At 38.3% G+C, this 13,946-nt stretch overlaps 1 protein-coding gene across 1 annotated transcript in view; it reads right to left on the reverse strand.

Moving 5' to 3' along the window:
* Positions 1-13,946, reverse strand: part of CFAP70 (cilia and flagella associated protein 70) — a 146,800-nt gene that overhangs the window by 74,730 nt on the left and 58,124 nt on the right. The window contains 4 exon segments of the mRNA XM_064269713.1: positions 9,171-9,262; positions 11,129-11,209; positions 11,336-11,344; positions 11,944-12,105. Coding sequence (XP_064125783.1) covers positions 9,171-9,262; positions 11,129-11,209; positions 11,336-11,344; positions 11,944-12,105 — 344 coding nt within the window.

Here is a 13,946-nt window from a genome sequence, read left to right on the forward strand (position 1 = left end):
TCAAGTCAATTCCAACTCATAGTCACCCTGTATGACAGAGTAGAACTGCCCTATAGGGCTTCCTAGACCGTAAACGTTATGGGAATAGATCGCCAGGTCTTTTCTCCTACAGAGTTCCCGGTGGGTTAAAACTGCTGACCTTTCAGTCAGTAACCAAGCACTTAATGATTGCACCACCAAGGATCCTTTCCTACACACTAATAATGAACAATCTGAAAAGGAAATTAAGAGAACATTTTCATTTACAATAACATCAAAAATAATAAAATAGTTAAGAATAACCTTAACCAAGGAGGTGAAAGACATGTACAGTTTGTACACTGAAAACTACAAAACACTGCTGAAATGAAAGAAATTAAAGACAACCTAAATAAATGGAAAGGCATCTCAGAATATATAAAGAACTCCTACCATTCAACAACAAAGACAGAAAAACCCAATTTAAAACACAGGCAAAGGAGAGGTGGGGTCCAGATGGGGGAGTAGTCAGACACTTCCGGTGATCCCTCTTTACAACGAAAACCCGAAAAAACAAGTGAAACGATTATATATATGACAAGCTAGGAGTCCTGAACATCAAAGGCAAAGTTAGACTGAGCGGAAGGGGGAGGGAGAGACGGTTCAGAAGTGATGAGGAGTTGTCAGACGTGACTCAGCGGGAACCCTAAGGCACCATCCCCGGAGAGACCGTGGTGGGGCTGGCGGTAGCAATGGGGATGCGGTTTCCTACTCACACTTCTGGAACGAGAGAAGAACTGTGCCCTGGGCAAAAGCTAGGTACTTGCAGTTATTTTACCGCTCCCCCAGCGCTGAAGCCAGCTTCATTGACTGTTGATTTCCCTGGGCCTGAGAAAGGACCTGCTGTGTGCCCTGAGCCATTCTCCTGGCCTTGGAGAAGGAATAAATTAACAGTTGGGGAAAAAGATAATCTGCGAGCTCCACTAAACCACGGAGCTCAGGGCAGAAGCGCTCACGTCCAGGCACAAATGGTCCGCGGACTTTGAATACCTTTCACTCCTGCATGGACCTGTGTGGGCCCATTTCAGGAGAATAGGCCCTTATTGGCAGACTGCAACTGTTTCAGCTGTGCGGTGGAGAGGTGGGTTTTTGGTGTTTGACACAGCTCTGCCTATTAAACAGGGTCCTCACCTACCCACATCAATAGCCTAATGACTGGTGGCTCTACACACATCACCTAGCCATCCAAAACAGGGGTCAAAGGCTAAGTGGTGCCTCCCAGTCCTTACAACCAAAAGCATTGGGTGACCATGGTCTGACTGCAGAACCCACCCACCTGTGTGCTCTAGGGAACAAGGACGTGCTTTCCTCACAGATACTCGGGGAATGGTTGTCAGTACTCTGCCTTGTCCAAAGCATGACCCCTACTGCAACCAGACACCTGTGCCTACACCAATCACCACTGCCCCTCTAAGACTGTAGAACAGAGCCTGTACCACACACTTGATGACCAACTACCTGGACACCTGAGCTGAATACACACAAGAAAAGTGTATGGACTTCTAGGCTCATACCTGGTAACAACTCTAGCCATCTGGTGACAGGACATTAGAGCTTCAAACGTGAAAATAATCAAGCTATCTCACTCAAGCAGCCTATCTGGAAATATCAAAACAAAACAAAGCAAGAACCTAGGATACAGTAAGCAAACATATAATAAATTAATACAATAACTTACGCATGGCTCAAAGACAACAGTCAATATCAAATCACATAAAGAAGCAGACCATAATCGCTTCAACAAGCTCTCAAAACAAAGAATCAAGGAATCTTCCAGATGAAGGTGTAGAATACAGATGTAGAATACAAAAGGTTAATATACAGAACTCTTCAAGACATCGGGAATGATATCAGGCAAAATGCAGAACAAGCCAAGGAACATATAGATGAAGCAGCTAAAGAAATTAAAAAGGTTATTCAAGAACATAATGAAAACTTTAATACACTGCAAGAATCCATGGAGAGACAGAAATCAGAAATTCAGAAGATTAACAAAAAAATTACAGAATTAAACAACTCAATAGAAAGTTAGAGGAGAATTGAGGAAATGGAAGCCAAAATTAGTGAGGTAAAAGATAAAACACTTGGCACCAATCTATTCGAAGAAAAATGAGATAAATGAATTTTAAAAAATGAAGAAATCCTAAGAATCATGTCGGACTCGATCAAGAGAAATAACCTACGAGTGACAGGAGTACCAGAACACAGAGGGATAACAGAAAATATAGAGAGAATTGTTGAAGATGTGCTGGCAGAAAACTTCCCTGATATCGTGAAAGATGAGAAGATATCTATCCAAGATGCTCATCGAACTACACAAGGTAGATCTCAAAAGAAAGTTACCAAGACATATTATAATTACACTCACCAAAACCAAGAAAAAGAGAGAATTTTAAGAGTGGCTAGGGATAAATGAAAAGTCACCTACAAAGAAGAGTCGATAAGAATAAGCTCAGACTACTTAGCGGAAACCATGCAGGCAAGAGGGCAAATGGGATGACTTATATAAAGCATGGAAGGAAAAAAATTGCCAGCCAAGGATCATATATCCAGCAAAACTGTCTCTCAAATATGAAGGAGAAATTAGGACATTTCCAGAAAAAAAGTTTAGGGAATTTCTAAAAACCAAACTAAAACTACAAGAAATACTAAAGGAGCTCTTTCTATAATATCAGATATCAACCTAAGACTAGAACACAGGACACAGCAACAGGCTGTCAACCCAGATAGGGAAATCACAAAAATAAAATCAAGATTAAAAAATGCTCAAAACAGGGATGTCGTTATGTAAAACACGACAACAATAAAACAATAAAGAGGGACTAAAAAATGTAGTCATAGATCTTTCATATAGAGAGGAAGTCAAGGCAATGTAAAGAAATAAAAGCTAGGATTAAACTTAGAAAAACAGAAGTAAATATTACGGTAACCACAAGGGAGACTAACAATCCTACTCATCAAAATAAAATACAAGAAAAAATTTTAAATTCAGCAGAAACAAAATCAACAACAATGAAAAAGAGGAAAAGACAATATAAAAATATAAACTACTCAGCACAAAAAAATAAGTGGGAAAAAGAAACTGTCAGCAACACACAAAAAAAGACATCAAAATGACAACATTAAACTCATACCTAACTATATAATTAGGCTGAATGTAAATGGACTAAATGCACAAATAAAGAGCATGGCAAAACAGATTAAAAAAAAACGATCAATCTATATGCTGCCTACAACAGGCACACTTTAGACTTAAAGACATAAACAAAAACTCAAAGAAAAAAAATATATAAAGTAAACAACAATCAAAAACGACCAGCAGTGGCAATATTAATATCTGACACAATAGACTTTAAAGTTAAAAATCCAACACAAAGGATAAGGAAGGACACTATACAATGATTAAAGGGACAATATACCAGGAGGATACAACCATATTAAATATTTATGCACCCAATGACAGGGCTGCAAGATACATAAAACAAACTCTATCAGCATTGAAAAGTGAGATAGACAGCTCCACAATTATAGTAGGAGACTTCAACACACCACTTTTAGTGAAGGACAGGACATCCAGAAAGAAGCTCAATAAAGACACGAAGATCTGAACGACAAAATCAACCAACTTGACGTCACAGACATATACGGAACACTCCACCCAACGCCAACCAAGTATACTTTCTTTTCTAGTTCACATGGAACATTCTCTAGAGAAGACCACATACTAGGTCATAAAGCAAGCCTTAATAAAATCAAAACATTGAAATATTACAAAGCATCTTCTCTGACCATAAGGCCATAAAAGTAGAAACCAATAACAGAAAAAGCAGGGAAAAGAAATCAAACACTTGGAAACTGAACAATATACTGCTCAAAAATGACTGAGTTATAGAAGACATGAAGGATGGAATAAAGAAATTCATAGAATCCAATGAGAATGAAAACACTTCCTATCAGAACCTTTGGGACACAGTGAAAGTAGTGCTCAGAGGTCAATTTATACCAATAAATGCACACATCCAAAAAGAAGAAAGGGCCAAAATCAAAGAATTATCCCTACAACTGGAACAAATAAAAAGAGAGCAACAAAAGAAACCCTTAGGCACCAGAAGAAAGCACATAATAAAAATTAGAGCAGAATTAAATGAAACAGAAAAACAATCGAAAGAGTTAACAAGACCAAAAGCTGGTTCTTTGAAAAAATGAACAAAATTGACAAACCACTGGCCAAACAGACAAAAGAGAAGCAGAAAAGGAAGCAAATAACCTGAATAAGAAATGAGATGGGCAATATCACAACAGACCCAACTGAAATTAAAAGAATCATATCAGATTCCTATGAAAAACTGTACTCCAACAAATTTGAAAACCTAGAAGAAATGGATGAATTCCTAGAAACACACTACCTACTTACCTAAACTAACACAAACAGAGGTAGAACAACTAAATAAACCTACAACAAAAGAAAAGATTGAGAAGGTAATTAAAAAAGTGCCAACAAAAAAATGCCCTGGCCTGGATGGCTTTACTGCAGAGTTGTACCAAACTTTCAGAGAAGAGTTAACACCACTACTACTAAAGGTATTTCAGAGCATAGAAAAGAATGGAATACTCCCAAACTCATTCTATGAAGCCAGCATGTAGCTGATAAAAAAAAAAAACAGGTAAAGACACCACAAAAAAAGAAAATTACAGACCTATATCCCTCATGAATGTAGATGCAAAAACCCTCAACAAAATTCCAGCCAATAGAATTCAACAACATATCAAAAAATAAATGACCATGACCAAGAGGGATTCATACCAGGTATACAGGGATGGTTCAGCATTAGAAAAACAATTAATGTAATCCATCACATAAATAAAACAAAAGACAAGAATCACATGATTTTATCAATTGATGCAGAAAAGACATCTGACAAAGTTCAACACCCATTCATGATAAAAACTCTCAGCAAAATAGGAACAAAAGGAAAATTCCTCAACATAATAAAGGGCACTTGTACAAAGCCAACATCATCCTAAATGGAGAGAGCCTGAAAGCATTCCTCTTGAGATTGGGGGCCAGACAAGGAGGCCCTTTATCACTGCTCTTATTCAGCATTGTTCCTAGCCAGAGCAATTGGGCTAGATGAAGAAATAAAGGGCATCCAGATTGGCAAGAAAGAAGTAAAATTATCTCTATTTGCAGACAACATGATCTTATACACAGAAAACCCTCCAGAAAACTACTGAAACTAATAGAAGAGTTCAGCAGAGTATCAGGATACAAGATAAACACACAAAAATCAGTTGGATTCCTCTACACCAACAAAAAGAACATCGAAGAGTAAATCACCAAATCAATACCATTTACAGTAGCCCCCAAGAAGATAAAGTACCCAGGAAAAAATCTTACCAGAGATGTAAAAGACTTATACAAAGAAAACTACAAAACACTTCTGGCAAGAAACCAAGAGACCCACATAAGCGGAAAAATTTACCTTGCTCACGCATAGGAAGACTTAACATTATAAAAATGTCTATTCTACCAAAAGCGATCAATACATTTAATGCAATTCCGATCCAAATTCCAATGACATTCTTTAATGAGATGGAGAAACAAATCACCAACTGCATACGGAAGGAAAACGGGCCCCGGGTAAGTAAAGCATTACTGAAAAAGAAGAACAAAGTGGGAGACCTTACTCTACCTGATTTTAGAAACTATCATACCGCCACAGTAGTCAAAACAGCCTGGTATTGGTACAACAGATACATAGACCAAGGGGACAAAATTGAGAATCCAGACATAAATCCATCCACATATGAGGAGCTGATATTTGACAAAGGCCCCAAAACAGTTAAATGGGGGAAAAGACAGTCTTTTTTAACAAATGGGGCTGGCATAACTGGATATCCAGCTGCAAAAAAATGAAACAAGACCCATACCTCACTCCATGCACAAAAATGAGCTCAAAATGGATCAAAGACCTAAATATAAAATCTAAAACAATAAAGATCATGGAAGAAAAAATAGGGACAACATTAGGAGCCCTAATACATGGCATAAACAGTATAAAAACATTACTAACAATGCAGAAGAGAAACCAGATAACTGGGAGGCCTTAAAATTCAAACACCTATGTTCATCCAAAGACTTCACCAAAAGAGTAAAAAGATTACCTACAGACTGGGAAAAAGTTTTTAGCTATGACATTTCTGATTTGCACCTGATCTCTAAAATCTACATGACATGGCAACAACTCAACTACAAAAAGACAAACAACCCAACTAAAAAATAGGCAACGGATATGAACAGGCACTTCACTAAAGAAGACATACAGGTAGCTAACAGATACATGAGGAAATGCTCACAATCATTAGCCATTAGAGAAATGCAAATCAAAACTACAATGAGATTCCGTCTCACTCCAACAAGGCTGGCATTAATCCAAAAAACATAAAATAATAAATGTTGGAGAGGTTGTGGATAGACTGGAACACTTATACACTGCTGGTAGGAATTAAAATGGTGCAACCACTCTGGAAATCGATTTGGTGCTTCCTTAAAAAGCTAGAACTAGAACTACCATACGATCCAGCAATCCCACTCCTTGGAATATATCCTAGAGAAATAAGAGCCTTTACACGAACAGATATATGCACGCCCATGTTTATTGCAGCACTGTTTACAATAGCAAAAAGATGGAAGCAACCAAGGTGCCCATCAATGGATGAATGGATAAATAAATTATGGTATATTCACACAATGGAATACTATGCATCGATAAAGAACAATGATAAATCCGTGAAACATTTCATAACATGGAGGAACCTGGAAGGCATTATGCTGAGTGAAATTAGTTGTAAAAAGACAAATATTGTATGAGACCACTATTATAAGAACTTGAAAAATGGTTTAAACAGAGAAGAAAATATTCTTTGATGGTTATGAGAGTAAGGAGGGAGGCAGGGAGAGGGGTTTTCACTAATCAGACAGTACATAAGAACCATTTTAGGTGAAGGGAAAGACAACACACAATACAGGAGAGGTCAACACAACTGGACTAAGCCAAAAACAAAGAAGTTTCCCAAATAAACCGAATGCTTCGAAGGCCAACGTAGCAGTGGTGGGGGTCTGGGGACCACGGTTTCAAGGGACATCTAAGTCAATTGGTATAATAAAATCTATTAAGAAAACATTCTGCATCCCACTTTGGAAAGTGGCGTCTGGGGTCTTAAATGCTAGCAAGCGGCCATCTGAGATGCATCAATTGGTCTCAACCCACCTGGAGCAAGGGAGAATGAAGAGCACCAAAGACACAAGGTAATTATGAGCCCAAGAGACAGAAAGGGCCACATAAACCAGAGACTACATCAGCCTGAGACCAGAAGAACTACATGGTGTCCGTCTACAACCAATGACTGCAACACAACAGAGAAACCCTGAGGGAGCAGGAGAGCAGTGGATGCAGACTTCAAACTCTCGTAAAAAGACCAGACTTAATGGTTTGACCAAGATTAGAAGGACACCGGAGGTCAAAGTCCCAAGACCTTCTGTTAGCCCAGGACAAGAGCTATTCCCAAAGCCAACTCTTCAGACAGGGATTGGACTGGACTATAAGACAGAAAATGATACGATGAAGAGTGAGCTTCTTGGATCAAGTAGACACATGAGACTATGTGCGCAGTTCCTGTCTGGAGGGGAGATGAGAGAGCAGTGGGGGGTCAGAAGCTGGCCAAATGGACACGAAAATAGAGAGTGGAGAGAAGGAGTGTGCTGTCTCATTAGGGGGAGGGCAACTAGGAGTATATAAAACCCCAGTGCCGTCGAGTCGATTCCAACTCATAGCGACCCTATAGGACAGAGTAGAACTGCGCCATAGAGTTTCCAAGGAGCGCCTGGAGGATTTGAACTGCCGACCATCTGGTTAGCAGCCATAGCACTTAACCACTATGCCATCAGGGTTTCCAGGAGTATACAGCAAGGTGTATATAAATTTTTGAACGAGAGACTGAGTTCATTTGTAAACTTTCACTTAAAGCACAATAAAAATTAAAAAAAGAAAAAAAATTACGTGTGTGTGTGTGTGTGTGTGTGTGTGTGTATAAAGCCAAAAAACCAAACCTGTTGCCGTCAAGTCCATTCTGACTTATAGCAACCTTACAAGACAGAGTAGAGCCACCCCATAGGGTTTCCAAGGAGCACCTGGTGGATTCAAATTGCTGACCTTTTGGTTAGCACTTAACCACTACGCCACCTGGGCTTCCATGTGTACATATGGGGATTTAAAATAACTCCAGAAGGACAAAGGCTGAAGTGTTAGTGGTGAGCAGAAAATCTGGGTGTTTTTATATGCTTTCTTTCTTATTTCTAATTTTTTTTTTTTATAACGCTGCTTGTCTTAGTCATCTAGTGCTGCTATTACAGAAATAACACAAGGTGGGTGGCTTTAACAAACAGAAATTTATATTCTCACAGTTTAAGAGGCTAGATGTTTGAATTCAGGGTGCCAGCTCTAGGGGAAGGCTTTCTCTTTCTGTCTGCTTTGGAGGATGGTCCTCGTCTCTTCTGAGCTTCTGCTCCTGGGTGATCTTCATGTGGTCTGACATCTCTCTTCTCCCATCTCTGCTTCTTAGCTTGCTTGTTTAATCTCTTTTATATCTCAAAACAGATTGACTCAAGATATACCCAGCACTAATCCTGCCTCATTAACATAACAAAAACAACCCATTCCCAGATGGGATTGTAATCCCAGACATCCAAAAAACCAAACCAAACCCATGTGCTGTTGAGTCGATTCTGGCTCATAGCACCCTATAGCACAGAATAGAACTGCCCCATAGGGTTTCCAGGGAGTGCCTAGTGGATTTGAGCTGTGACTTTTTGGTTGGCAATCATAGCTCTTAACCACTACACCACCAAGGTTTCCAATCACGGGCATAGAGGTTAGGAATTACAACACATATTTTTGATGGACACAATTTAATCCATAACACTGCTTTTGTAGTAAGAAAACATAACAACAAAAGAAACTTCAACTGGAAAAAAAAAAAAAACAACTGCTGCTTAGCCCAAGGGAAATTACATTTGTGGAGAAAAATCTACTTCCTTGTATTTATCTCTACATCGTTTTTACAAAACAAGTATGAGCACCATTTCTACCTACCTTTTGGCCAGCTCCTCTGGCATTCGCTTTGGGACCAAAGCTCTGTCCAGCTGAATTTCCAACACAAGGTATGTCCCTGCCTCTAAATATTGCTGTAAAAAACATTTTTCTCTAATTTATTCCTTCCAAAGTTATATTTATAAAAAAATTAAGTAACATAAAATAATGGTCACGATATAAGTGAGAAAAATATATACTCACACAAACATATATATACATATAGTGTGATCTCAACTGCTAAAATATTTTTTGCATAGAAAAATAACTGGAAAAAATATAGTAACAATGGCTGTCTTGGCTATCTCTTACAGGAAAGGGTTTTCTTTCCTGGAAACTTCCACCTCAGCTGAAGCCCTGTTTAGCCTGTTGATAATGCTTTTCATAGAACTGTCTCAAGTGATGTCATTCCTTCTTCCACTAACCATCTTTCATGCGACCTGAAGAAATATTCTCTTCACAACCCCCTGACATTCCCAGTCTTAGCCTTCTCATCACCATCTGCTAACTCTGACCTGCCAGAGATTTCTACCTAGATGTTTTGCCAGCATCCTAAATGCAATATGTCCAAAACTGAACTTAAGATTTTCCCAAATCAAACTCTCTTTTTTCTTAATGGCATTTTCATCCTTCCAGAAAGTGAGGCTTGAAACCTCAGTTTCTCTTTCTCAACATTCCCAAAGCTTCCCAATTCTAAGCACCTTGTCTCTGCAAGTTTCTGCCTTTCCTTACTACAACCAAACTCACTGCTGTCAAGTGGATTCCAACTCATAGGGGCCCTACAGACACAGCAGAACTGCCCCACAGGGTTTTGAAGGCTATAAATCTTCACAGAAGCAGACTGCCACATCTTTCTCCTGCTCCTTACTACAACACCTGTCCTAAATCAAACTGTCACTACCATTCACCTACACTACAGGAAAAACTTAAAAATTGGTATCTCAAGCTCCTACCACCTCCCGCCTCAAACAACTTCAATCTCTCTTTTTCAAATCCCTGCTAGAGTTGTGTCCCAAAGCACAAAGGAAGTCTTAGCTCTACTTGACTTAAAAACCTTTGACATGAGTCTCCATGATGAGGCACCAGAGGCCCTCATCACCAATGAAATAAAGTCCAAACATTAGCAACGCTTTCAAAGACTTATACAACCTGACTCAGCCTCTTCTTTCTCACCTCTTCTTTCTTTTCATTCTCCTTTACTGAATTGGGAGTCCTTGGGTGGCACAAACAGTTAAGTTCTCAACTACCAGCTGGAAGATTGGCGGTTTGAACCCACCCAGAGGAGGCTTGGAAGACAAGCCTGGCGATCTGTTTCAGAAAGGTCACAGCCTTGAAAATCCTATGGAGCAGTTCTACTCTGCACACGTGGAATCGTCATGGGTCAGAATTGACTCACTGGCAACGACACAACATACTGAATTAACTGATGTACCCTGAATTCTGCTCCCTTCTCTGATGGAAAATACCTTTCCCTCCATTTTCATCTGGCAAACAGCTCTCTTTATCTTTCACTACTTAGCTTGCATACCACCTCTCCCATGAGCCTTCCCTGAGATGGCCCCATCCCAGTAGATATTAACCTTTGACTCCTCTGATCCCGCAGAGAACTTTATTTGTATCTCTATTACAGTGCTCATCAAAATTCTGTATTGCGGTTAGTAAAGCCTGCCTGTTTTCCTATCAGATTACCTGGTGCCCTGAGGGCAGATGAGTAAATTCTGCAGATGGTGCATATTTGCATCCCTCACAGTGCATAATATAATAAAATTATTAAAAAACAAAATTTTAATGCTGGAAAGGACCTTAAAGTTAATCATTTTACAGAGTTGCAACAAAACAAAGGAATTTGCCCAAGGTCATAAACTAGTCATGGGTAAATATAGGATGGTAATTCAAATCTCCTGCCTTGAGCTTTTCCCATTATACCATATTGCCTTGGTCAATGCTTTATAGATAATTACCTGTCCTTCCGGATTGTGGTTCAGAGAGGGTTCAACTTCCAAAGGAGTATCTGAGCTCTGAGATTTTATACTGAGTGCTTGCTGAAAGAAAATGAACACACCTCAAAAACTGAAGTTTTACGTGCTTTTCACAATGACAGGAAGGCAGTAAGATACAATGATCATTACAATGCATCAAAAAACACACTAACCAAATAAACCAGAGACCACATCAGCCTGAGACCAGAAGAACTAGATGGTGCCCAGCTACAAGCGATGACTGTCCTGACAGGGAACACAACAGAGAACCCTGAGGGAGCAGGAGAGCAGTGGGGTACAGACCCCAAATTCTCGTAAAAAGACCAGACTTAATGGTCTGACTGAGACTAGAAGGATCCCGGAGCTCATGGTCCCCAGACCTTCTGTTTGCCCAAGACAGGAACCATTCCCAAAGTCAACTCTTCAGATACTGGTGAAGAGTGAGCTTCTTGGATCAAATAGACACACGAGACTATGTGGGCAGCTCCTGTCTGGAGGGGAGATGAGAGGGCAGAGGTGGTCAGAAGCTGGCTGAAGGGACACGAAAATAGAAGATGGGGAGAAGGAGTGTGCTGTCTCATTAGAGGGAGAGCAACTAGGAGTATATAAAAAAAAAAAAAAGGTATATATAAATTTTTGTGTAAGAGACTGACTTGGTTTGTAAACTTTTATTTAAACAAAAATTACATACTACATTGATGCAATTCACCAAATGAGAAACCAGCCTGAGCGTCTGAATTGTAAAAAAAAAAAAAAAAAAAACAGGCAAAACCATTACTTTCCCAACAGCCCATCACATCCCAGTCCTAGCCCTTCCTTACCATATCTTTGATTGTTCTATCTTCTCTCAGGTTCTTAGCAATAACTGGTTTGGACTGTGGAGAAATAATTCCTCCTACTTTATTATTCTGAGTCAAATGATGACCAGTATCCCGGAACAAGCTGAATAAACATTTTGTCTGAAATAAAAAAAAAAAAACACCAAAGTACAGTGAGTCACAGGCAAATGAGACAAACTCCAAAGAAATCCATATTATTCTTTAGTATCATTTAGTCGTCCAGATAATTTCAACATTATAGATTCAGATAGGAGACCTAAACATTTCACTGTATTTCTCTCTTCCCAAAATAGGTGAACCCACCATAGAAAGTTACCTGCCTACTCTATAATTTATTTTCATATTTTAAAAAATATTTACAATTAAAAATTTTTATATATTGTCATTAAAGAAAGGAGACCTTTCAACATGGCTTGATTCTGATGTCACATAACTCTGGTCACCAGAAAGTTTCTAATCTTTGACACATAATTTCAAATTAACTTTAAGTGGCAGAATTCATTTCTTTACAAGAAATAGTATCTGTCTAGTTACTGGCATATCAATTATAACTGGAAGAATAAGACGAGTTTAAAGTTCAAAGTAAAACTTTATATGGAAAAATTCAAACTATATATAAATTAATGGAAGAGAATCTTAAAATAATTTATAATCAAACATACATGAATATTAAAATAATTACGATGAATGTATGAAGCCTGAGAAAAATGAAAGAAAGGTAGGAGGGAAGGATTACAAAGGGCACAAGAAAGCTTTCAGGGATGACGGATATGTTCGTTATCTTAATTGGGGTGATAACTTCACAGGTGTAAATATATGTCAAAACTTCAAAACTATACAACTTAAGTATGTGCAATTTATTGTATGTCCATTACACGTTAATGAAACTGTTAAAAGACAATCTAATAACATTATAGAAAAAATTACAAATTTTAAAAATCACAATTCTGCCATCTCTACTAAATTACTATATTTCATAGATTCCAAGATGCAAATTTTTTCACATTTTAACATCTCTGGGATGTTAAATTGGGAAGTGTTTTTAAAAAAAAAATTCATACAAATGGAATTATAAAATATAGTCTTTTACATCTTTCACTTGGCATAACATTTCTGAGGTTCATCACTCTTGAAGCATGTATCAGTAGCTCACTCCTTTTAACTGAAGAATGGTATTCCCTTACATAGATACATCACATTTTGTTTATCCAATCACCAGTTGATGGACATTTAGATTGTTGTAGGTTTTTGGGCTACTATGAATACTGCTGCTATAAGCATTTGCATACATGTCTTTTTGTGGACATAGGTTTTCACTTCTCTTGGATAGATTTCCTAGGAATGATTTGCTGGACTGTATAAGGTTGCTATGAGTCAGAACTGACTTGGTAACAATGAGTAAAACGGGTATGGGTAATTTTTTTTTAAGAAACTGCCAGGCTGTTTTCCAAAGTGACTGTACTATTTTATATTTTCACCACCAGTGTTTCTCCACATCTTTGTCAACACTTGGTATCATCTATTTTTTTGCTTATAGTCATGTTAGTGGGTATGTAGTGGTATTTCATTGTGGTTTTACTTTGCATTTCCCTAATGGATAACGATGTTGGGTATCCTTTCATGTGCCCATTAGGCATTTACTTTCTTTGATGGAATGTTTATTAAAATCTTTTGCCATTTTTTAATTGGGTCTTTATCTTCTTCTTATTGAGTTCTAAGTGATCTTTATATATTCTGGCTACATGTCATCTATCAGATACATGATTTAAAAATATTTTATCCTAGTCTGTGGCTTTTTTTTTTTTAATTCTGCTTTAGCTGAAAGTGTACAGAGGAAATTAGTTTCTCATTCAACAATTAATACAAAACAACTACCACAGCCTCAACCAGATTGAGTCCAGTACAACTAGATGGTGCCCGGCTACCACCACTGACTGCTCTGACAGGGATCACAGTAAAGG

Source organism: Loxodonta africana, chromosome 16, assembly GCF_030014295.1.
Source record: "Loxodonta africana isolate mLoxAfr1 chromosome 16, mLoxAfr1.hap2, whole genome shotgun sequence".
NCBI lineage: Eukaryota > Metazoa > Chordata > Mammalia > Proboscidea > Elephantidae > Loxodonta > Loxodonta africana.